We start from the raw sequence: 27,625 nt of genomic DNA, 5'->3' as shown, positions 1-27,625 counted from the left end.
TCTTCTAAGGATTGAGAACTGGTCAGAGGTCTATGAAAAAAATTATGCTAATAACATATTTCATTCCTTTCATAAAACATTTCTTCACTCTTTCAATACTACACTTCCATTAAAGTCAAGGGGGAATCGTAAGCAAATGCACAAATTCAAGGGTAACAAAAGGGATAAAAATCTCCAGCTAGAAAAAGCGCTACCTGAAGAATTTCATGAAACACCATGAGGTGGATGATAATTTTAGACCATACCATCAACAAAAAATTAATTCAACATGAAGAAAAATTATATAATGATAAATTAATAACAGAATCTAAAAATAAAATGAAATGTACTTGGAAAGTTGTGAAAAATGAAACTAACAACAAGCACCATGCTACAAACAAAACTTTGAAACTGAATCTATATGATGAGTTGACATAAGAGTCAGAAAAAATGGTAAATGCTTTTAATGTGAACTCAACACCCGTCACATGTGGAAACCACAAAAGCATCACTGTTTCTCCACAATGCTTCAAATACTAAACTGCTCACAATTATAAAAAGACTAAAAGACAAATACTCCAGTGACAGTGACAACATACCAAACTTTACTATACAGAATTGTGGGGAGTACATTGCAGAACTATTAACTGTTATAATTACTGCAGCCTTTAATAGTGGACTTTTCCCTGACTTCCTAAAGGATGGTAAAGTTACCCCACTTCACAGAAGGGGACCAGAAAATGATGTAACTAATTACAGGCCAGTAGCACAGATCAGCATCTTTTCAAAAATTTTTATTAAAAGATTCTTCTTAATACCAGAACATGAGCATGGATTTATAAAAGCTAAAACATCAACCATAGCAGTGTATGAATATCTCAATACAAACTTAAAATCATTAGATAATAAAGAAATTACTTCTGGTATTGTTTTTAGATTTCTCTAAAGCTTTTGTTGACCACACTATACTCCTTAGAAAATTACCTGATAAAAGTGTGAGAGATACTGCAAAGCAGTCATATCTATCAAACACAGTGGAAAAAGTTGAAGTGAAATTTGAAAAAATGAATACTAATGCTCATCAGTGTACTGTGCACTAATCTGAGAAAATGCCTGTTAGATATGGTGTACCACAAGGCTCAATCCTGGGAGCCATAGTGTTTCTGTTATATATTGATGACATAAACATGAAGCTTCCTTCAGGGCATACTACACTTTTTGCAGATAACACATACGTTCTGGTAACAGGCAAGGACAAAGCTGACTATGATCAAAAGATTAAACAACTTATGTCATCACTGAATGATTCAATAAGAAAAATCTCATCACAATTGTGCAAAAAACAACATACATAAGATTCAGTTCTCATCTCAGAAATGAAAAATCTGTGACTTGCTCCTAAACAACCAAGAGCTCTCCAGCAAGCACTGTCAAGTGACTTGGTACATAGCTTGAAGAAAATCTTAAATGGAACACATGTCAGTTATATCGCAAATAAGCTGTCAACTGTGTGTTATATTCTACAGTTACTCAGCAAATCAGTCACCAAATTAGTCCTTCACAAGTATATTATCCTTTCTTTCACTCCATACTACAGTATGGAATCATGTACTAGGGAATTCACCCTGCAGAAGAGATATCTTTAAAATGCAAAAAAGGGCAATACTTACAATATGCAATCTGAGATATAATGAATCATGCAGGCAACATATCAAGAAACATGGCATTATGATGCTGCTAACTGTCTACATTTATAGTATTATATAATTTGTTAAAACCTACATATTAAGCAAAGACAGCCAATTAACATAAAATGAACACATTTATAATTACAAAACAACTTATTTCCAAAAAGTGTCCCATATGTTGGGATACAGATGTATAATAACCTACAATCTGAAATTAAGAAGACAGATATAGCAAGAATTTTCACATATAAATTTAAAAAAAATCTTTGGGTGCAACACTTTTACATGATAAGTGATTTTTTTGAAAAAGGTAATAAATGTTAACAAATTTCTTAATAACTGATCACTTAGGCCTGATTATAGTGCATGCATACTTTCCTCTTTGATATACAAAATGAAAACTGGCAAAATGTATATAGGCTCAAACAGTTGACAGCAAATATGAAGCATTCTTGGATATTTTCTGTTATTATTTTAATTGCCACTTTCCCTTACAAACAAAATGTATCACCAAAGATGGAAAACTCTCCAGCTGGATCACCGCAGGAATCATTAGATCATCACAAAGAAAAAGAGAACTTTTTTACATGAGCAAATCCAAACTAGGCAGTAGTGAAGCATTTAAGTCATACTTTACTCTATATAAAAAGATATTAAAGAACATAGTAAATCCAGCCAAAAAGCTACAGAATGATAACTACCTCAAATTGTCATCAAATAAGAGCAAAAGCATGTGGCAACTTATTAATATGAATACTAATAGAGGAAAACAGCTACAAAGTGATATTAGCTTAAAAATAAATGGAAAATTAGTCTCCAGTGGGAAAGAAACAGCAGAGGAATTCAATAACTACTTTACAGGAACAGTAGAAAACCTGGCGAACCATCTTAAAAATAGCTGTCCCTTACAACTAGAACCAAACTTATGCTCTGAGACTCTATTTTTAAGGCCTACATCTGAAATTGAAATAGAAAAGACACTTCATAGCAAAATTAAAAAAAAAAAATCATCTGCTGGACAAGATCAAATCCCATGCTTCCTCCTTCATAATTGCAGTAACTTTATCAGTAAACCCCTAGCTCACATAATAAACTTCTCATTCCTGAATGGTACATTTCCTGGTATGCTCAAAATTGCAAAAATTATACCTGTCCACAAAAAAGGAAGCAAAGAGGATCCCAGTAATTATCGACCCATTGCACTGCTTTCAACTTTTAGTAAAGTATTTGAATATATAATGGCCACCAGAATCATGCCCTTTCTAGACAAAGAAAATATCCTGTCACCTGCTCAGTTCAGCTTCCAAAGTAAGAAAGCTACAACAGATGCAATACAAGAATTTCTAGATCATGCACTGGAGCTTGTGGACAAAAAACTCCCAGCCATAGGTATCTTCCTAGATCTAACAAAGGCATTCGACATGGTTAATCATAGTATACTTCTGCAAAAGATGCATTCCTGTGGAATAAGAGGAAATGCCTATGACTGGTTTAAAAGCTATCTGGAAGATCGACAGCAGTATGTCGAATTAAATGAAACTAAGCTCTCAGGTACATCTAGCACTGTACATTCCTCCATACATACCATAAAGCAAGGCATTCCCCAAGGCTCTGTCCTGGGCCCTTTTCTGTTCTTACTTTACATAAATGACCTTCCTCACAGCCTACCAAACACAAAAACCCTTTTATTTGCTGACGACACCTCTATACTCATATCTGCGCCCAAACAAATTCTCCAATCTAATATAGATAGAACCACAGATCAAATAAGTCGATGGCTTCAAAGTAACAGGCTGCTGATTAATGCAAAAAAGACAATTGGAATAACATTTCACACTGCCCAAAACAGAAATCCATTACTACCAACTATATCACTGGAAAAAAATAATGTTAAACTTGAAAATGAAATAAAATTTTTGGGGGTCACTATTACTGATACGCTCACATGGAAAAGGCACATTGACGTTACCAGCACAAAACTTTGTAAAGTATGCTTCATGATTAGATCAATAAGGAATGTCACTAACGCAAGTACCCTAACCACAATGTACCATGCACTCTTTCACTCTGTACTTAACTACGGAATCATCTTCTGGGGCCAAAATTCTGAATCAATTAAGATATTCAAACTGCAAAAGAAGATAGTCAGAACAATTATGTTCAAAAAACAAAGAGACACTAGTAAACCATTATTTAAGAAACTAAATATTTTGCCCCTCCCATGCCAAAAAAGACAATTGGAATAACCTTTCACACTGCCCAAAACAGAAATCCATTACTACCAACTATATCACTGGAAAAAAATAATGTTAAACTTGAAAATGAAATAAAATTTTTGGGGGTCACTATTTCTGATACGCTCACATGGAAAAGGCACAAAACTTAGTAAAGTATGCTTCATGATTAGATCAATAAGGAACGTCACTAACACAAGTACCCTAACCACAATGTACCATGCACTCTTTCACTCTGTACTTAACTACGGAATCATCTTCTGGGGCCAAAATTCTGAATCAATTAAGATATTCAAACTGCAAAAGAAGATAGTCAGAACAATTATGTTCAAAAAACAAAGAGACACTAGTAAACCATTATTTAAGAAACTAAATATTTTGCCCCTCCCATGCCAATACATACTAGAATTATTATTCTTTACCAAAAAAAGTATCAACAAAATTAGCAAAAATATGGACTACCACGATTATGACACAAGATCAAAAACCTCTCTAAGAATACTTCCCCACTCAACAAAACTGTACAGTGATGGTGTCAAGTGCATGGGAATAAATCATCTTCCAACTTCTATACAAGAAATCCAAGAAATAAATAAATTCAAACAGACAGTGAAATCTCTTTTAATAAAAGACTGCTTTTATACCATACAGGAATATTTGGAATCAGATTGTCTTAGTGCATGATAATGTATCAAAGCTGAATGTTGTTAAGTCAGTTTTGTCACATCATGTAACAATTCCCTGTAAAGCTGTAACTTTAAGTAACATAATTTTGTAGGTAATGTAAAATAATCTTTCTTCTGTATTCTTGTTTACTATTTTAGACTCCTGTAAACTGTATATTTGTATTGACTTATCCCATATCAGTTGCACAAGCCATTGTACTGATCTGATCTACGGGACAAATAATAAATTAATTAATTAAGGCTGAAGCTGAGTGCCAGATCTATAAACTTCTGTATACGTTTTCATGCCCCTCACACAATGAAGGCCTGGTCCCATAAATAAAGTAGTTTCATGTAATAATACTTGATAGTGAATGTCACAGAATTATTGCAATGTCATATATGTATGTAACAAAGTACATGCCATTTAATTACATTGACAGAGATTCTGTTTATATAGTAATCCTAACTTAGTTATAAAATACTAAGACCCTAACATATTACTGTAAGACATGTAGCTGTAGTTTTCCAACATATCATAACTCAATAACATCATCACTCTGTTGAGCCAAACATATGTAATTAAATTAAAAATTGGATTAATAAATGCAACACAACCTGATATAGTACCGAAGTATCAAGTCAATAAATAAAAAATAAAAAAATAAATAAATCTTTATTTGTTACTGGCATATAGACTTCTTTTGTCAGGCTGAGTAATTTTTTGCAATTTTCAGTGCTTCACAGTTGACTTGAGTGTCTAGGCTATTGGCTAGAACTTGTCTTGTTTATGATGGCTTAAGTGTGTTTTCAATGGCAGACAGTCACAGAGAGCAATTTTTGTTGTGTGTACTTGTTATCAGGAGAAAGAGAACTGGCGTTCTACGGATCGGAGCGTGGAATGTCAGAACACTTAATCGGGCAGGCAGGTTAGAAAATTTAAAAAGGGAAATGGATAGGTTAAAGTTAGATATAGTGGGAACTAGTGAAGTTCGGTGGCAGGAGGAACAAGACTTCTGGTCAGGTGACTACAGGGTTATAAACACAAAGTTAAATAGGGGTAATGCAGGAGTAGGTTTAATAATGAATAGGAAAATAGGAATGTGGGTAAGCTACTACAAACAGCATAGTGAACGCATTATTGTGGCCAAGATAGATACGCAGCCCACACCTACTACAGTAGTACAAGTTTATATGCCAACTAGCTCTGCAGATGACAAAGAAATTGAAGAAATGTATGATGAAATAAAAGGAATTATTCAGATAGTGAAGGGAGACGAAAATTTAATACTCATGGGTGACTGGAATACGAGTGTAGGAAAAGGGAGAGAAGGAAACGTAGTAGGTGAATATGGATTGGGGCTAAGAAATGAAAGAGGAAGCCGCCTGGTAGAATTTTGCACAGAGCACAACTTAATCATAGCTAACACTTGGTTTAAGAATCATGATAGAAGGTTGTATACATGGAAGAACCCTGGAGATACTAAAAGGTATCAGATAGATTATATAATGGTAAGACAGAGATTTAGGAACCAGGTTTTAAATTGTAAGACATTTCCAGGGGCAGATGTGGACTCTGACCACAATCTATTGGTTATGACCTGTAGATTAAAACTGAAGAAACTGCAAAAAGGTGGTAATTTAAGGAGATGGGACCTGGATAAACTGAAAGAACCAGAGGTTGTACAGAGTTTCAGGAAGAGCATAAGGGAACAATTGACAGGAATGGGGGAAAGAAATACAGTAGAAGAAGAATGGGTAGCTTTGAGGGATGAAGTAGTGAAGGCAGCAGAGGATCAAGTAGGTAAAAAGATGAGGGCTAGTAGAAATCCTTGGGTAACAGAAGAAATATTGAATTTAATTGATGAAAGGAGAAAATATAAAAATGCAGTAAATGAAGCAGGCAAAAAGGATTACAAACGTCTCAAAAATGAGATCGACAGGAAGTGCAAAATGGCTAAGCAGGGATGGCTAGAGGACAAATGCAAGGATGTAGTGGCTTATCTCAATAGGGGTAAGATAGATACTGCCTACAGGAAAATTAAAGAGACCTTTGAAGATAAGAGAACCACTTGTATTAACATCAAGAGCTCAGATGGAAACCCAGTTCTAAGCAAAGAAGGGAAGGCAGAAAGGTGGAAGGAGTATATAGAGGGTCTATACAAGGACGATGTACTTGAGGACAATATTATGGAAATGGAAGAGGATGTAGATGAAGATGAAATGGGAGATACGATACTGCGTGAAGAGTTTGACAGAGCACTGAAAGACCTGAGTCGAAACAAGGCCCCTGGAGTAGACAACATTCCATTGGAACTACTGACGGCCTTGGGAGAGCCAGTCCTGACAAAACTCTACCATCTGGTGAGCAAGATGTATGAAACAGGCGAAATACCCTCAGACTTCAAGAAGAATATAATAATTCCAATCCCAAAGAAAGCCGGTGTTGACAGATGTGAAAATTACCGAACTATCAGTTTAATAAGCCACAGCTGCAAAATACTAACACGAATTCTTTACAGACGAATGGAAAAACTAGTAGAAGCCGACATTGGGGAAGATCAGTTTGGATTCCGTAGAAATACTGGAACACGTGAGGCAATACTGACCTTACGACTTATCTTAGAAGAAAGATTAAGGAAAGGCAAACCTACGTTTCTAGCATTTGTAGACTTAGAGAAAGCTTTTGACAATGTTGACTGGAATACTCTCTTTCAAATTCTAAAGGTGGCAGGGGTAAAATACAGGGAGCGAAAGGCTATTTACAATTTGTACAGAAACCAGATGGCAGTTATAAGAGTCGAGGGACATGAAAGGGAAGCAGTGGTTGGGAAGGGAGTAAGACAGGGTTGTAGCCTCTCCCCGATGTTATTCAATCTGTATATTGAGCAAGCAGTAAAGGAAACAAAAGAAAAATTCACAGTAGGTACTAAAATCCATGGAGAAGAAATAAAAACTTTGAGGTTCGCCGATGACATTGTAATTCTGTCAGAGACAGCAAAGGACTTGGAAGAGCAGTTGAACGGAATGGACAGTGTCTTGAAAGGAGGATATAAGATGAACATCAACAAAAGCAAAACGAGGATAATGGAATGTAGTCGAATTAAGTCGGGTGATGTTGAGGGTATTAGATTAGGAAATGAGACACTTAAAGTAGTAAAGGAGTTTTGCTATTTGGGGAGCAAAATAACTGATGATGGTCGAAGTAGAGAGGATATAAAATGTAGACTGGCAATGGCAAGGAAAGCATTTCTGAAGAAGAGAAATTTGTTAACATCGAGTATCGATTTAAGTGTCAGGAAGTCATTTCTGAAAGTATTTGTATGGAGTGTAGCCATGTATGGAAGCGAAACATGGACGATAAATAGTTTGGACAAGAAGAGAATAGAAGCTTTTGAAATGTGGTGCTACAGAAGAATGCTGAAGATTAGATGGGTAGATCACATAACTAATGAGGAAGTATTGAATAGGATTGGGGAGAAGAGAAGTTTGTGGCACAACTTGACCAGAAGAAGGGATCGATTGGTAGGACATGTTCTGAGGCATCAAGGGATCACCAATTTAGTATTGGAGGGCAGCGTGGAGGGTAAAAATTGTAGGGGGAGACCAAGAGATGAATACACTAAGCAGATTCAGAAGGATGTAGGATGCAGTAGGTACTGGGAGATAGGATAGAGTAGCATGGAGAGCTGCATCAAACCAGTCTCAGGACTGAAGACCACAACAACAAAAACAACTTGTTGGAGCAGCTTCATCAGTCCTGAGTTCCAATCTCCAGAGTCTATGAGTGCTTGTGATGCCTGCAAGAAGTCTCATCCAAGGATAAAATTACAGCTGAATTCTGGTAAAACAACAAATTCAAAAGACTGTGTTCCTGCATTGATAGTTATTCACACAACAAAGGTTCCTGTTGGCTGAACATATTTTCCAATTGCAACTATCAACAATGTCTTACAAATATCAGAACATAACTAACTTCAGATGGCAATGATAAGTATCCAACATAACAGAAAATGGAATCCCAAGATTGACTAATGACTGGACGGGGTAGCTGCTAATGAAGAAATCATGTTATTTCCCAACAAATTTGCATCTGTCATTCATGAAGGATATTCATTTACAGTGGTAATTTTATTAATTTGACATGTAGCATACTTAGCATACTTTCTTTACTTGGGAAATCTAGGTGAGTAGAGAGGTAATCTCTAGTCACCTAGATTTCCCAACAAATTTGCATCTATCATTCATGAAGGATATTCTTTTATGGTGGTCTTACCTGTCTGGTCACCTTATTTAGTTTTCCTAATTTTGGCAGCTAGTAAGAGTATGGAACCTCTGTATGATGACAATAAATAAGCACATCACACTGGAGAACAACCTTGACTACAGTATAGCAGAGGGTTCATCCGGCAGACTGGCTGTATTGGTATGCACTTGCCTAGTGACCACAGAATAGTAAAGATGAACTAAAGAAAGTATGCTAAGTATGCTACATGTTATACTAATAAAATAGACATATAACATTCCTAAAGTGATATTCATGTTTAAGAGATGTCATATACATAATAAGGTATACATATTATTGTAATCTTTGTGCCAGTAAATAAGGTATAACAGGGAATTCAGGTCTCAGCATATGGAATATAACTAAACTAATATCTATCAATGAAAATAATTAGTTTTCAATTTTTGAAAATGTAATGTCACTGGATAGGCAAAAAATTTATTACCAAGCAGTGGTAGGAGAACACACACACAGAAAGGTTAAAGAAATATGCAAGATTTCAGAGCCAGTTGCTCCTTCTTCTGGCAGAAGGGCTGAAGTTCCCAAGGAAGAGGGATGAAGGGAAAGGACTGGTGAGGTCTAGGGAATGGGGAAAGTTTAGAAAAATCATGTAGAACCTCAAGTCAGGAGAGACTTACCAGAAGCAGCAGGCACAACAAAAAGACTGTTACACATTGAACTTTAGGCCAAAGTCTTCTTCAGAAACGGAAACACACACACATTCACACAAGCAAGCACACCTCACACTATGGCCAGAATACAACAGTTAGTTAGTTACATGTTTCATGAATCATTTTGCATGATAGATTTTAATGATGTGGAACGAATCATTTTACATTCATATCACAAAAGAAAAAATATATACAGATGTGAGTTAGTAATTCCTACCCACTACCTTTTACACATTACAGTAATAGAATTCCTCTATGGAATAGGAGGCATTGCCCATTGCCAAGGGCAAGCTTTCTTAGTTTGTTATCAAATTTTACTCTGCTGTCAGACATTTCATATCACTGAGTAAGTAATCAAAAATGTTTGTTGCAGCATTGTGCACCCCTTTTTGTGTTAAATACACCTTAATGTGTACTGATAAACATTATTTTTCCTTCTGATATTGTAATTGTGTACAGCATTGTTCCTTTTGAACTTGCAGTGGATTTGTTACAACAAACTTCATGAGAGAACAAATATACTGTGAAGCAGTCGACAGAATGCCTCACTCATTAAACAGATGTCTATAAGATGATCATGGGTGAGCACCACATATTATTCCAACAGCACATTTTTGTGCATTGCAGGCTTTCTCACAGATGAGTTACCCCAAAACATTATGCCATATGACATTATTGAATGAAAATATTGCAAATATGTCTGAAGATTTGCAATGATTCTAATTGCAAATGTGGCTGAACTAAGTTGTTTTAGGAGTTCCAAAACGTGTTTTTCCAATTGAATTTCTCATCAACATGGAACTCTAAGAATTTTGAAGTTTCCACCCTATTTATAATATCCTCACCATGTGTTACACTTATCATTGGTGTAGTACCTCCAGATGTGCAGAGTGAGACCATTCCCAGAAAACCAGTCAATGATAATTTTAAGAACTTTGTTTTCCATTTCTTCTGTTTCTGTACATAAGCTGGAATTGATTACAATACTAGTATCATCAAAAACAACTAATTCTGCTTGTTGTATACTAGATGGAAGATAGTTTACATATATGAGGAACAGTAGTGGACCTAATATTAGACCTTGGGGAGCCCCATAGGTGAATTCTCTCCAGTCAGAATTATGTCCATGGGCTATATTTCTTGAATTACTAAGTACAACTTTCTGCAGTCTTTTGGTTAGATATAACATCATCCACTGGTTGGCTATACTGTAAATCTCATAAAACATCAATTTATCTATGAGAATACTGTGATTCCCACAGTCAAATGCCTTATAGAAGTCACTGAAAATACCAACCATCGCTATTTTATTATTTATGCTTGCAAAATCTGGGAAGTGGACATATAAACGGCACGCTCTGTAGAGCAACCCATCTAAAACCCATAAGGTGAATTGCTAAAGATACTACCATTATTGAGATGAGGTATTATTCTAAAATATATCATCTTCTCTTGTGCTGAATGAAAGCAGCAACCCAGAGTGGGGTGGGGAAGGGACAGGGATAGCAGGGTACAGATGTGTGGAGAATAGAGCACTGTCTGGTCATGCATTCAGCAACTAGATGGCTGCAGGACAAGAGTGCCAGGTGGCATTGGGAGGCTTTGGGAGAATAGGGGAGGGGGCAGGGAACGGAAAAGGAGAGGAGCAGAGAATGAGAAAAAGACCAGTGGTGCATTGGCAGAGAGCAGTGCACAATGAGGGTGAGAGGAACTGGATTGGGGGAGAGACGTAGGGCAGAGGGAATGAAAACTATTGGGCAGAGGACATAGGAACTGTAGGTTATCGCAGGGTGAGGCTGGGATAGTTTTAGAAGCAGAGAATATGCTGTAAAGATATCTCCCAAATGCACAGTTCAGAAGCTGGTGGTGGAGGGGAGGATCCAGATGGCTCAGCTTGTGAAGCAGGAACTGAAATCAAACATCTTATGTTCAGCTGCATGTTGCACCAACCACGGTGTTGTCCAGTTTGCTGTTGGCCTGTGGCCATTCATACTGATGGACAGCTGGTTGGTAGTTGTACCAACATAAGAAGTTGTTCAATGATTGCAGCAGAGCTGGTACCCTGCTATCCCTTCCCCTTCCCTGCTCCACTCAGGATTGCTGTTTTCGTTCAATTCAACTGTTGCATTTTGGCTGTTGATAGCAATTGTGTGTATGAGGTCTACTTGGATAAGTGAATATGCATGTGTTTTCTTTTCTTAAGAAGGCTTTAGTTTTTTTGTTGTGCCCATGTGCAACTCAATATATCATCTTTACAGTGAGTAGCATTCTGTGCTTTTTATAATACTGTTGGTTTTCCAACTTGGACTTTCCATGTTTTAAACTAATATCTATGCAGATAGATCTTACATAGCTACAAATTTTCATAATATATTATACTGTGATTTGTCATGCACAGTAATTAATTACCATCTCATTTAATTACACAATTATTCAACAACATGTGAGAATGAATTATATTATAAAATACAATCAAGTAAATACATTTTTAGAAACTATATGCAGCATCAGTATGTAATAGGATTTGTACTAAATTACTACTTGAAAACTTTAATCAATTACAGAATTTTGGTGCTCTATACCAACCGCAATGTGAGTTCAGGTTCCCTTTTTGTTTTATCATCTGTTAAATTTGCACAGAAGATACCGTCATGTTGATAATCTTCAGAAGAATTGACTAAGCATAGACTGATGTGTCTATTATGACAGGGGGATGGCAGAAGTTTTAGTCCACCCTGTCCTGGCAGACCTGTCACTAATCCACAGTTTGCATCAGTGCCAGGATTTTCACTCCCCGTCCAAGGAAGAAAATTTAAACTGTGAGCAACAAATTGAATGTTTTTATACTTTTTGAGCAGATCACATTTAAATACTTACTACACTTATTCTGTATATTGAAAACATTTCATTAGCTAACCATTACAAGAACACAAGCAGAGCTGTGAGCAAGGTTCAGTAATCATCTTCCAAAAACAATTTTCACACCCACTCTTCATCCCTATTTGAGTACAAGAAGGAGATTTTCTTCTTTTTTGTCAAGCAGAACAATCTGACAGCTTGTTCACAGACAGGAGGCAGGAAATGTGGATCTCCACAACTAAAAATATACTTAGTTTCATAAATGAACTAAATGTTTACATTGTGGGAAGAATAAATGTTCATTGAAAATAAGTCTCAATTAATACAGTTACCAGTTTATTCATATAATTTTTAATTGTGTAGTAATTAATGAACAGCAGAAAGGAAGATGTAAAAATTTATTTAATTTGTAGCTTTCTGCTAATTATGTATGATGTAAATTGACATTTTGTTTGAGTATGATGGGACAGTGGCTATTGCTCTTCATACTGGGAATAACATATCAATAGTAATTGTTGGTTCTGGTTGTAGTCTACAAAAGCAGTTCGTAATAGTTGCTTATCTGTGATGACATATGTTTTAAATCATTTCACATCTCTGAGAGTACTCCCTCATTATAAAATAACAGAACATGAAGTGCAAATTAAAAAGTGAATTCATCACTTCGACATTTACATCATCAACTGAAATGCCACTTTGACTACAATATTAGATTCACATTTGGGAACACTTTGACTCAAGTAATCATCCAGCCCTCCACATTTATGGTATCCAAATTTTCCCTAAATTGCTTAAGGTAAATGGCAGGCTGGTTCCTTTGCATTAGTTCCTTTGAAAAAGGAATCTCTTTCCCAATCCTTCCTTATCTGACCTTGTGCTCCATGCCTACAGAATTCACTGTCAACATATTATTAAATCTCTGATCTTCTTTAGTATTTGTTCCAAGAGTGTTTCTTTTTTTCCTGTAGTGAACACCTCTAGTTTCTGAATTTTTACTCATGTTTGAAAAATAAGACAGGTTTTTAAAACATTCCCTTCTGAATTACATTTCAGATGACATGCTGTCCATGAAAATATATGACAACATGCCACGTTGTCAGATCCAATTCACAAATGAAGACCTTTAAGTGCGCAATCATATTATAATGTATATGCTTAAAGCAATAACACAGGAAACAAGCTGTCCATCAAAAGATATATGCAGATGTAAAAAGTAAAGCTGTTGTTAATCCTAAAATTGGTTTGATTACTACAGTACTTTACCTGTACCTCTTAGTGGAGGTGCACTAACCTTCCTGCAATCTCTGAGTAGACTTACCCAGTCTGTTACAGGAGGTCTATCATTTAATGAAGAATTTGAACCATGGTTAACTTGATATTTTTCACATGTATAAAATATTCCCAGAGATTATAGAAGCTATAGGTACCAGACAAAATCCTGGGACTGACTGAGGATTGAACTTTGGGAATTTGGATCTACAGTCTAACATTTTCTGACTTAAACACCAAGCCAAATGATCTGTTTCTCTTTGTTACTCAGTCAACAAAAATATGTAGAATGTGTTTACAAAATAAAAGATTCCACATATGTGCCAAAACCTGTCTGGGCAATAAAAGATTAGTGTTTTGCAGAAAGTGGTGTCATAAAAATTATATTCAGCTTGGTAATATCACCCTCAGCCATGCTACAAGAAACAACTACACTGTTCATAGCAGTTCTGTGTTCATACTGCAAAGAATGGCAGTTTCTTTAAGGAGTTAACATCACATACATGACACAAAAGACAGATACATTAGAAACTGAAACAATTCCCCTCTGCTGTGTACTGCAATGAGTACTTTTTTTAAATAAATAAAGTGAATTCCTAAAGCATTCTAACAAATTTGATGAAGATTAGCACAATATTTAAGAAATATTGTTGCAAAATAGGGCAGTAAAAGGAGATTCTAACTAAGAATTGGGGAAGTCCTTAATTACATCTTAGTGGTGATTGAAGGTACCAACCAGAGAAGATCCTATTGTCTAATCCAGATATTCACCTCATGCAGCTGTTAGTATCAATAAGGTGAACATCTTGATGGATAACTTTATTAGGAACAAATATAGATGGGCTGCTCACCAACCCACAATGCAGACAGAGTGGTACCAGATGGTTATATTTTAACTGATGGTGCTCAGAGTGCTGCGGTACAGGTTGCATATATCACATGATGGTGAAATGTCATAGGTGTGTTCACCAACTGGTGTGCTCATCAAGGGTGCTGATAAAATAACAATCCACTTTCTGCCATCAGGTCAATATATGGTACTGTAAGCAGTCAGAATGTGGTTTGGGTGCAGGAAAAGAGGATGAACAATCAAACACATGATAATGGTGGTTCTAACATGTTTGTTAGGATATGGTCACAAGTTACAATATGTGTTCAGTGTGGTCTTCTGAGCCAGCAAAATGCTACATCATAACATGTCATGGTTGACAACTGCTCACAGCATATCCAGTGTAATCAGAGTTATATGTCATCATATGCTATCCTTCAGATCAGGAAGAGTTTGAATGCATCCCTGATAGACATGATCTGTCAAATAATCCCACAACCAGAAGCTAAACAGATTCAGGTCAGAAGATGTGGATGGCTACACATCTTGAAACTGCTTAGAGCTGACGTGGTCATTACCAAAGATTTATCGAAGCAAATCTTCCACTTGTCAAGCAACATCTGGTGTCACCCCATCTTGCATTAAAATAATAGTGTGGACACAAGTGCATTCTTCTAAAGTTGGAATCACATGTTGCACAAAGAGGTCCTCAGAATGCGTAGATGTCACTTTACACCTGACAGGCCTGTGAGATGTCATCTTCTTAAAGAAAATGGAGTGAGAATGAAGAACCTTGTGAAACCACACAACACAGTCACATAAGTTGAGTGCAGTGGATGTTCCTGCATAAAATGTGGCAGAGTAGAACCCCTAATCTAACAGTTCTTTGGATTAACGGTACTGTGCAGAGTAAAATGTGCCTCATCCATCCAAAGAATATTCCCTGGCCATATGTCATCCATTTCCATTATCCCAATAAATGAAAGGCAAAGTCATGGTGTTGTAGCCTATCTTGGGGCTTCATTTGGCATACATTCTGAATCTTGTAGGGATACCAGTGTAAAACATGCTGCAAAATCTTTTGAACTGTTGATCAGGAGAGAGGCAACTCCCAAGACACAGCTTGTGCACTGTTTTCAGAGTTTTAGGCATGTGCTGCACAAATGGGTATAGCTATAGCAACTTCACCAACAACTGCCATGGGAACGGGCTGCCTCCCTCTCACTGCTACACCACCTAATTCACCTGTTCCTTCAAATTTCTTGATTGTATTCTTTAACTCATTTATTGATACGGAGCCTCTATGCAGCTGTTTCTGTTGCCGATATTCACGCAATGCAGTGCTGCTATTGCTGCTGTTCTGATAAAATAATTCTCCCAGCACTGCATGATCTTTCTTCTCAATGGCCATTGTGCCTGATATGGAAAACTTCAACCTTCTTCCCTCTACACTAGCAATCACTTCACAAAAGAAATCAACACACATCGCCAAGTGACAAACAGCATACTGACATCAAAACAGAAACATTTCACATTCTCTCTGCTTACAGTGCCATATTTTTACATGGTGGCAGAAAGTGGAACTATTATTTTTTCAGCAGCAATTAATGAACATACCTATGGTGTTTCAGCATCCTGTGACGTATACAGCCCACACTGCAACACTTGGAACACTGTCAGTTTAATTATAACCAGCTGATATATCAAAGTCTGCTATAATGAGGGTTAAATGTATTATACAAAGGACAAAATGACTGGCTTCCAAATGATGATATTGATAGGGGACGACAGATCTCTGCTTGTACATGAACAGCTAGCGAATCCCAGGCTCTGATTCAGAAGCACTTAACTTTGGGCTGCGTACAATCTCTATGGAGTCTGGCAGACAAGAGTACCTTGGTAGCCTCTGCTGCCATATACAGGTTCATAAGACAAGTGAACTGAAGGAATTCAGGTAATCCTGCAGGCCATGGAGGAAGTTCATTTACTTCCATACCTCCACATTTCTATGCAAACTAGAGCAAAATAGACAATACCCAGGAAATCAGAAACTCAAATACTTCTACTACTTTTCATTTAAGTAAAATAAATTGTACAACTCTTAAGATCTAAAGACAGGTCAGTGGTCAGTGGAACTGGAAGAGGAATACATAAGATAAAATGAGATATCAGAAGAACAGTGAAGAAAATGAAGGCAAAATAGAGTTAAATGCAACAAATGAATGAATAAATGAGACTATTCAGGGCATTAAATAAAAAAAGTCACCATGATTTCAGGATCACAAAGGTAGATACATAGAGGAATAGATAGATAGATAGATAGATTGGTAGAGTTGAGAGAATGAGGCAAAAAAATACATAATTTAAGTATGAGAGTTTTTTGAAACTAGGATAGTATGTCAGTGTGATGGGCTTGATGGAACTTTCTGTTGGGTTTCATTCATCATTCTGATATATGCTTGCTTGCATTACAGTGAGCTATTGCAAAATGAGCCATTTCTTTATTACTTATTCTTTATTTGCTTCACTTCCTTGTTCATAATTTCTACCAAGAATGAGTTATGTAGCTTACTTTTTTTTATTTGTACATATGATTTTTTCTCATAATGTATGGAACATATATATTTACCTCAATCTTTCCTTCACATCACCAGCTGTAGAATTTGAAATTTTTCTCACATCTCCCCAAAATGCATATATATTGTAGAGATGTAGTGTACTGTAAAACTTTTCACTGTCTACCTCATTTAATATCTGAAGAATGCTTTTGTCTGATCCACGATCCTTGCACAAGTTAAAAGCACTCTGCCAATCTGTAGGTGGTATTATATTCACACAATATCGTGAACTGGAACTCTCCGCTGAAAAGACTGCAAGAAATGTTTTACATTTAAACTGAATTATTGTAATATTTGAATATGCATATAAAAATTAACAATTCACAAAATTTTCACAAGCAGGGAGGTTTTCTGTGTCACTCTGATTAACAACTAATTTGATATAGTTCATACACACTGCAAATATTTATAAGAATTTATTTTAAGCACTTACCATGCCAATACAAAATTCAATGGCTTTTGCAAAAGATTTAAGATCTTTTGCTGTGTTTGGCTGAAGAAAATGACTTAAATTGTAATTGATGTAAAGTTCTAACACACATCACACACACTTAACTAACAATTTTGAATGTAGTAAATTAAACTCATAGAGAGACAACACTTACCTTCAATAAGCACAGCTCTCAATCAAAATAATACATATAAAAATAAATAATGACTGTAACATATTTATGAGAAAAATAGGTTTTTCTCTTCAGGAATTGTATGAGTTTCTGTGGGAGCAGATCACTAGGAAGCCAAGATAAGAGAGTCCAACTTGTTTGAAAGGCAGTGGGTGGTGTAGTTATGTCTCTTTATCTGTATGGCTTTGTGCATTGTACCTCACCATTGTCATGTTTCTTTTCTCCTCTCACACCTAATTAAGAAATAATTTTTAAAAGATCAAACTGCCCAGTATTTAAGTAGGGAAATAATATATATCTGGACTTAAAATTTGACACTACTCTTGCACAGCTACAGGGGTTGTACGAAAATATGGAAACACCAAAAACACATCATGTTACTGTGTCTAAAATAGTATAGGAGACATGTTTACATGCAAAACAGATTCCAGTCATCTTGAAATGTATACATTCAGGTACCGTATGGTTTTCAAGGCAATTTTATACCATTCTTTTTGCAAAATGATGGCAAGTTCAGGTAACAACAATGATGGAGGTGGATAGCCATCATGCACCCTTCACTCCAAAGCAGACTACAAAGGATATTGAATACAGTGACTATGATGGCCAAGGGAGATGTGGAAATTCATCCTTGTGCTCTCAAAACCAGTCTTGGATGATATAAAGTGTGGGAACAGGGGTCTGGTTGTCTTGGAATACAGCATCATCATTGGGGAACCTTGGCAGTAATGCCACCTTTCAGAGTAACCATAGGGCTCATGGGACACCATGATACAGCTGCTTGAATCATAGCTGATCCCCTGCCACATTTCATACTTGGACGCAAACTAGGCTGCTAGTTGGAAACAGTGTGAAACAAGAATTATCCAACCAAATGACTTTGTTCCATTGCTCCGCAGTCCAAGTTTCATGGCGCTGGCATGGGCATTAGCATCACTGATGAATGGTTTTAGAATTCCAGCTCACCCTGCAATTCCCAGCTTACGGAGTTCCTCTCACATTGTTTTGGTGCAGACAGGATTCAGACATTCATTTCTGCAATTCTATCATGATTACTCAACACACACTTTCATCCACATTGTTACTTAGCAGATGATATTTTCCAAATTTCCCTGTATGCAGTATAAATCTTCGATACAATGCTTCCACTTTGACTCCCTCGGTTATGGAAGAACCCACTATATGAGTATCAACAATTTGCCTATGTTTGAGCTCACTTAGCTCCAACATAAAGCACTAACAATTGCACTAAACACCGTTCTGACAATTATTGACATTTGCAATGTATTTAAGATACTGCACAGGTGCCATTCGTTGTCAAATATGACAGGCTTGCCAGGCATCCGTATTTACGAGTATGTTCAAACACACATTTCTAACGGTGTTTCCACATTCTTAGAAAAAAATTTCTTTTATTTCTGTCTATGATCAGAAAATTGTTAGGTCCTTGGACTACTATTTTTGGTCAGCAATGATCTGCAGAAAAACATGGAAGAAATATATACACTCCTGGAAATTGAAATAAGAACACCATGAATTCATTGTCCCAGGAAGGGGAAACTTTATTGACACATTCCTGGGGTCAGATACATCACATGATCACACTGCCAGAACCACAGGCACATAGACACAGGCAACAGAGCATGCACAATGTCGGCACTAGTACAGTGTACATCCACCTTTCGCAGCAATGCAGGCTGCTATTCTCCCATGGAGACGATCGTAGAGATGCTGGATGTACTCCTGTGGAACGGCTGGCCATGCCATTTCCACCTGGCGCCTCAGTTGGACCAGCGTTCGTGCTGGACGTGCAGACCGCGTGAGACGACGCTTCATCCAGTCCCAAACATGCTCAATGGGGGACAGATCCGGAGATCTTGCTGGCCAGGGTAGTTGACTTACACCTACTAGAGCATGTTGGGTGGCACGGGATACATGCAGATGTGCATTGTCCTGTTGGAACAGCAAGTTCCCTTGCCGGTCTAGGAATAGTAGAACGATGGGTTCGATGATGGTTTGGATGTACCGTGCACTATTCAGTGTCCCCTCGACGATCACCAGTAGTGTACGGCCAGTGTAGGAGATCGCTCCCCACACCATGATGCTGGGTGTTGGCCCTGTGTGCCTCGGTCGTATGCAGTCCTGATTGTGGCGCTCACCTGCACGGTGCCAAACACGCATACGACCATCATTGGCACCAAGGCAGAAGCGACTCTCATCGCTGAAGACGACACGTCTCCATTCGTCCCTCCATTCACGCCTGTCGCGACACCACTGGAGGCGGGCTGCACGATGTTGGGGCGTGAGCGGAAGACGGCCTAACGGTGTGCGGGACCGTAGCCCAGCTTCATGGAGACGGTTGCGAATGGTCCTCGCCGATACCCCAGGAGCAACAGTGTCCCTAATTTGCTGGGAAGTGGCGGTGCGGTCCCCTATGGCACTGCGTAGGATCCTACGGTCTTGGCGTGCATCCGTGCGTCACTGCGGTCCGGTCCCAGGTCGACGGGTACGTGCACCTTCCGCCGACCACTGGCGACAACATCGATGTACTGTGGAGACCTCACGCCCCACGTGTTGAGCAATTCGGCGGTACGTCCACCCAGCCTCCCGCATGCCCACTATACGCCCTCGCTCAAAGTCCGTCAACTGCACATACGGTTCACGTCCACGCTGTCGCGGCATGCTACCAGTGTTAAAGACTGCGATGGAGCTCCGTATGCCACGGCAAACTGGCTGACACTGACGGCGGCGGTGCACAAATGCTAGCGCCATTCGACGGCCAACACCGCGGTTCCTGGTGTGTCCGCTGTGCCGTGCGTGTGATCATTGCTTGTACAGCCCTCTCGCAGTGTCCGGAGCAAGTATGGTGGGTCTGACACACCGGTGTCAATGTGTTCTTTTTTCCATTTCCAGGAGTGTATATGACTGGTTGATTGTCTACAGCTTAATACAATAAAATAGGACATAATGAAAATTATCACTGACATAAATGTGGAAAACATGCACTTCAAATGTGACTACACATACCTGTTTCCATATTTTTGTCCAACCCATGTGTATTACATATGTAAAGCAGGTAATATCATTCACCATTCTGTTTGCATTCTGACTACTTCAAACCCATATCCAGAAATGTAGAGCTTGGGTGCTGGAGACCACTTAAATCTGAGCATGAAGGGTTGTGTTGGTTTGTTCTGATTTATTTTGGTGTCTGAATATGGAAGGGATGCAACTCTTTAGTCATCTATACTTTGGATGAATGACCTGAACTTAATAACATTCTTGCACATGTGCTACATTCCTCCACATAGCCCTAATGTGCATCCTACTGTGAACCTTGTGTGATCTGCCAGTACAGTAATGTTTTTGACTGCAGTATGACATGTACAAGTACACAGCTGCAGAAATGACTGACATGTTGCTTGCATATAGCAAAGCAGATTGAAATCGGAGAGCTGCTGAAAGATTGTATGCGGAATGTTTTCCAACTAGATTTACCACACATCATTCCTCATTCATGGCCATTAAAAGACAACTCAGAGAAGCTGGAAAGTTGCATGTGTATATTTTCTGTCTGGGGTGTGTCCATTGTACAGTAAAGTAGTAACACTTTGTGCCTGATACCATCCACAGTTTATTGTTTGTCCTTTGGTAGGTGCTGAAATGTGTTGCGGGTCATCCAGACTCAGCTTCAACACTACATTTCGAGAGGGATGTGCTGATGATGTTCAAAATGGATCCAGCCACCAGCAATCATCAGGTGGCATAAGTGCTGCACAAGGACAAAAATGCTGTGTGGCGTGTTGTCCATGAGCACAGGCTCCATCCATAGCATCTGCAGAAAGTACAGGCATTACAGGAGGAGGATTACCCATGATGAGTACAGTGTGAGCAGTGGTATCTACAACAGTGCATACTCCAGCCACAATTCTCAAGCTTCACAAATGAAGGCATGTTACTAAAGATGGCATAAATAAAACTGTACAACATGCACATTCAGACAGATAAAAATCTGCTTGCACAGGTGATTCAAAATCATTCACACATGGTCAATATTATCATGTGGATAACTGGTGACCATATCACTGGGTCATAGCTACTGTCAAACAGACTAAGAGGACCAATCTATCTCACATTTATCAGAGATGTTTTGCGTGCCTTATTGTCATGTTCGGATGGAATGTAGATGCAATATGGAGCTCCAGCACACTTTGATGTCAATATACAGAATCACTTCAACGTTGCAGTTGATGGATTAGTAGGGGTGGAACAGTTTCATGGTCCACATAGTTGCCAGGTCTGACATCTCTTGGCTATTTCCTATGGGGTAGTATGAAGAGTATGGTGTATGGCACATCTTTAGTCAGCAGAGGACCTTATTGCTCGAGTACACAGAGCAACTGAAATATTTCAAAGACAACTACACATATTGCCTCATGTGCATGAGGCTCAGCACCACAAATGTAGGCTCTATGTTGATGTAGAAGGTACAAATGACAAAGCCTATTTGTAATGCAGACAGTGTGATGAGCTAGGTTTACTGACATAATGTGAAACACACACCTATTTCAGGCTTTGACACTCTCCAGTGCCCAAGCTGTGCATTTCTGAATATGGGTTCCTTGTTGAAGAGCGATTAGTGAGTCTTCCCAAAAAACAACATACAATTATAGTCAGTGTTTTTTGTGACATCTTGTGTGTGTGTGTGTGTGTGTGTGTGTGTGTGTGTGTGTGTGTGTGTGTTTTAATACTCTTTTTGACCAAACAAAATTACTGTGCATAGCCGTATGCATAATAGAGGTAAAAGTAAGCATGCATTCTCAGGACATTTTTGTAGAGTGCACTGTGTCTCCAATTGTGAAAGGGACAAGATGGTTTGTGTACACTCTTCTAAGTGTCAACATGTTTCAAACTCTCATTTCCACCTTAGACTGTGTGAGCATTGTTACTTTGCAGGAAGAAGGACCGTCACCACAAAATGTTGCCCATCAAAATGTTGTACAACACAGCAATGCTGTGAGCTTTCCCAAAAACATACTAATTGTAGTCAGTGTTTTTTGGGACATCCTGTGTGTGTGTTTTTCAATATTCTTTTTGGCCAAACAAAATCACTGTGCACAACCATCTGTATAATAGTAGTAAAGGTAAACGTGCATTCTCAGTATAGTTTGTTTGAGTTCACTGTGCCTCCAATTGTGAATGAGACAAGATGGTTTATGTATACTCTTCCAAGTGTCAACATGACCCAAACTCTCATTTCAATCTTAAACCATGCGAGCATTGTTACTTTGACCATCAAAATGTACACCACAGCAATGTCATTTGAACATTCAACCACTATCGTGAGATCTACTTTGTAGTGGCTGCCCATGGTCAACAACACAAGATGATGACTGTTATGTACAAATTATGGCTATTAGGTACCCTGATGAGAAGCAATTTAATGTGGACTTTCATTTACACATTTCTTTGGGAAGGAGGGGGGAGGGGGGAGACAGAATGTAACCATCTCCACATGATCAATTTGCTCTTTAGGTTGTTGTTGTTGTTGTCTTCAGTCCTGAGACTGGTTTGATGCAGCTCTTCATGCTACCCTATCCTGTGCAAGCTTCTTCATCTCCCAAGACTTACTGCATCCTACACCCTTCTGAATCTGCTTAGTGTATTCATCTCTTGGTCTCCCTCTATGATTTTTACCCTCCACACTGCCCTCCAATACTAAATTTGTGACCCCCTGATACCTCAGAACATGTCCTACCAACCGGTCCCTTCTTCTTGTCAAGTTGTGCCACAAACTCCTCTTCTCCCCAATTCTATTCAATACCTCCTCATTAGTTATGTGATCTACCCATCTAATCTTCAGCATTCTTCTGTAGCACCACATTTCGAAAGCTTCTATTCTCTTCTTGTCCAAATTATTTATCGTACATGTTTCACTTCCATACATGGCTACACTCCATACAAATACTTTCAGAAACGACATCCTGACATTTAAATCTATACTAGATGTTAACAAATTCCTCTTCTTCAGAAATGCTTTCCTTGCCATTGCCAATCTACATTTTATATCATCTCTACTTTGACCATCATCAGTTATTTTGCTCCCCAAATAGCAAAACTCCTTTACTACTTTAAGTGCCTCATTTCCTAATCTAATTCCCTCAGCATCACCCAACTTAATTCAACTACATTCCATTATCATCGTTTTGTTTTTGTTGATGTTCATCTTGTATCCTCCTTTCAAGACACTGTCCATTCTGTTCAACTGCTCTTTCAAGTCCTTTGCTGTCTCTGACGGAATTACAATGTCATCAACGAACCTCAAAGTTTTTATTTCTTGTCCATGGATTTTAATACCTACACTGAATTTTTCTTTTGTTTCCTTTACTGTTTGCTCAATATACAGATTGAATAACATCAGGGCGAGACTACAACCCTGTCTCACTCCCTTCCCAACCACTGCTTCCCTTTGTGTACAAATTGTAAATAGCCTTTCGCTCCCTGTATTTTACCCCTGCTGCTTTTAGAATTTGAAAGAGAGTATTCTTGTCAACATTGTCAAAAGCTTTCTCTAAGTCTACAAATGCTAGAAATGTAGATTTGCCTTTCCTTAATCTTTCTTCTAAGATAAGTCGTAAGGTTAGTATTGCCTCACATGTTCCAGTATTTCTACAGAATCCAAACTGATCTCCCCTGAGGTCAGCTTCTACCAGTTTTTCCATTCATCTGTAAAGAATTCGTGTTAGTATTTTGCAGCTGTGACTTTTTAAACTGATAGTTCGGTAATTTTCACATCTGTCAACACCTGCTTTCTTTGGGATTGGAATCATTATATTCTTCTTGACGTCTGAGGGTATTTCACCTGTCTCATACATCTTGCTAACCAGATGGTAGAGTTTTGTCAGGACTGGCTCTCCCAAGGCTGTCAGTAGTTCTAATGGAATGTTGTCTACTCCTGGGGCCTTGTTTTGACTCAGGTCTTTCAGTGCTCTGTCAAACTCTTCACTCAGTATCGTATCTCCCATTTCCATAATATTTTCCTCAAGTACATCGCCGTTGTATAGACCCTCTATATACTCCTTCCACCTTTCTGCTTTCCCTTCTTTGCTTAGAACTGGGTTTCCATCTGAGCTCTTGGTATTCATACAAGTGGTTCTCTTTTCTCCAAAGGTCTCTTTAATTTTCCTGTAAGCAGTATCTATCTTACCCCTAGTGAGATATGTCTCTACATCCTTACAATTGTCCTCTAGCCATCCCTACTTAGCCATTTTGCACTTCCTGTCGATCTCATTTTTGAGATTTTGTATTTTGCCTGCTTCCTTTACTGCATTTTTATATTTTCTCCTTTCATCAATTAAATTCAGTATTTCTTCTGTTACCCAAGGATTTCTACTAGGCCTCGTCTTTTTACCTACTTGATCCTCTGCTGCCTTCACTACTTCATCCCTCAGAGCTACCCATTCCTCTTCTTCTGTACTTCTTTCCCCCATTCCTGTCAATTGTTCCCATATGCTCTCCCTGAAATTCTGTACAACCTCTGGTTTAGTCAATTTATCCAGGTCCCATCTCCTTAAATTCCCACCTTTTTGCAGTTTCTTCAGTTTTAATCTACAGTTCATAACCAATAGATTGTGGTCAGAGTCCACATCTGCTCCTGGAAATGTCTTACAATTTAAAAACTGGTTCCTAAATCTCTGTCTTACCATTATATAATCTACCTGAAACCTGTCAGTATCTCCAGGCTTCTTCCATGTATACAGCCTTCTTTTATGATTCTTGAACCAAGTGTTAGCTTTGATTAAGTTTTGCTCTGTGCAAAATTCTACCAGGCAGCTTCCTCTTTCATTTCTTAGCCCCAATCCATATTCACCTACTACGTTTCCTTCTCTCCCTTTTCCTACTACGGAATTCCAGTCACCATGACTACTAAATTTTCATCACCCTTCACTATCTGAATAATTTCTTTTATTTCATCATACATTTCATCAATTACTTCATCATCTGCAGAGCTAGTTGGCATATAAACTTGTACTACTGTAGTAGGCGTGGGCTTCGTGTCTATCTTGGCCACAATAATGTGTTCACATGCTGTTTGTAGTAGCTTACCCACACTCCTATTTTTTTAATTCTTTATTAAACCTACTCCAGCATTACCCCTATTTGATTTTCTATTTATAGCCCTGTATTCACCTGACCAAAAGTCTTGTTCCTTTAGCTGTCCACTATAAACAACAATATAGACCCTCTAAGAACTGTTAAAGGTTAATAAAGAGGACATGGGAAGACCTGGAATGGAATCAGGATCAATGATATTGTTTTCTCTTCACTGATGAGTGCAGGATTTTTCTGGTGTCTGGTTATCATTGTAGAAGAGTGTTAAGGTAGCCAGATACCAATGAGCGTCTCAGACCTGCTGTCTCATAAAGATCCCAAGGAGATGGGTCAGTCATATTTTGGTCTGGTACCATGTGTGTTTGTCAGGTACCTCACATCACTACTGAGTGTAATTTGAGGGCTGTGCAACATCAGAACAGGATCCTGAAATATATTATCTAGCCCTAGAGTCAACATTTTGCAGATGGGTTTGTATTTCGAGATGATACTCCTCAAGTGCACTGTGTCCACCTTGTGAACACCTTCCTTCAGGGGGCAGGGATCAACCAAACAAAAAGAAAGGAATGACGATCAGAGTTTAATGTCCTGTCAACATTTAGGTCATAAGTGACAGAGCATAAACTCAGATTATGAAAGGATGGAAAAGGAAACTGGCCATACCCTTTTCAAAGGAAGCATCCAGACATTTGCTTGGAGTGGTTTAGGAAAATCATGGAAAATCTAAATCTGAATGGCTGGACAGGGATTTGCACTGTTGTTCTCCCGAATGTGAGTCCAGTGTGCTAACCACTGTGGCATCTTGCTTCGCAAACAGAATGGCCTGTGATACCTGCTGACATGAAAACTGTTGAATATGTGTTACTATAGGTTATCCATCTTGAGCTGACTGCAGTCTAATTAAAAAGAATTACACTAGATGCATTTTGCTTTTATTTACAAACCAACTTCTGTGGGTATTCTGTAAACTGGATAAATATGTTCATACATTTTTGATTGTTTTAGGTTAAAAGCAGTGTTTCCCTTATAAAGTTGGTCTGCAAGCTACTTACACATGTTTCTTTATATTCTCCGCCCCTTCCCTCCTTGCTAGCAGAGGTGGGTGTCAACAGGCTTCATTTCGTATCTGCACTTGGCAGTTTTTGGCATTGTGCAGTATTCTCTGCACTGCACTATTTACAAATGACTTTCTTAAACTGTTTCTCATTCTGCACTGCCACAGTGTTTGTGCCTGTTCATTTGTTTTCATTCATGTTGTGAGTGTTTCCAACTTAGGAAATGATTTTTTTGTTCTTTGCCAGTGGGTGAGGGAGGGGCAGGGGGAGGGAGGGGGGGGGTATGGACCTGGACAGTGATTATAGGACAGAATCTGGGAGGTAATAGTAGTGGTAAATGATGGAGCTTGTGGTTATATGGTTACATTTAATGTTATATTAAGTGGTAAATCAGTTTAAAGAGTGTGTGATTTGCCAAGTTGATCTGATTATTTATGAGTTGTTTCTCTTATGTTATGGTTTTTTGGGTGTGGTAGTTTTCTTGTAAGATGAGGAGGTGTTTTTTATTGTTGTTTATCCTTATGAATTCTAAGTGTTCTGCAAAAGTTGAATGATTTTTCCTATATTTCCACGCTCTTACATGTCCTTTGTATCTGGTGTCAAATATCCTCGTGGTTTGACCTGTGTATCTTCCATCACATCTATTGCTTTTCAGTTGATATATTCCTGATTTCTGATGTAGGTCAGTTTTTCCTATTGTTTTTGGGAAGTATTTCTGAACTGAGTTGTTGGTTTGGT

General features: G+C 38.2%; 1 protein-coding gene across 1 annotated transcript in view; it reads right to left on the bottom strand.

Annotated features, from left to right (window-relative positions):
• LOC126160794 (adhesion G-protein coupled receptor G6-like) overlaps window positions 1-20,757 on the bottom strand; it is a 138,030-nt gene extending 117,273 nt beyond the window's left edge. The window contains exons 1-3 of the mRNA XM_049916930.1: window positions 20,748-20,757; window positions 17,109-17,349; window positions 12,109-12,339 (exon numbers count right to left, since the gene is read on the bottom strand). Coding sequence (XP_049772887.1) covers window positions 12,109-12,339; window positions 17,109-17,349; window positions 20,748-20,757 — 482 coding nt within the window. The remainder of the gene's footprint in view (window positions 1-12,108; window positions 12,340-17,108; window positions 17,350-20,747) is intronic.
• Window positions 20,758-27,625: the final 6,868 nt, after the last annotated feature.

The sequence above is a fragment of the Schistocerca cancellata genome, chromosome 2, assembly GCF_023864275.1.
Source record: "Schistocerca cancellata isolate TAMUIC-IGC-003103 chromosome 2, iqSchCanc2.1, whole genome shotgun sequence".
NCBI lineage: Eukaryota > Metazoa > Arthropoda > Insecta > Orthoptera > Acrididae > Schistocerca > Schistocerca cancellata.
This window is presented reverse-complemented; position numbering and strand designations above follow the sequence as displayed.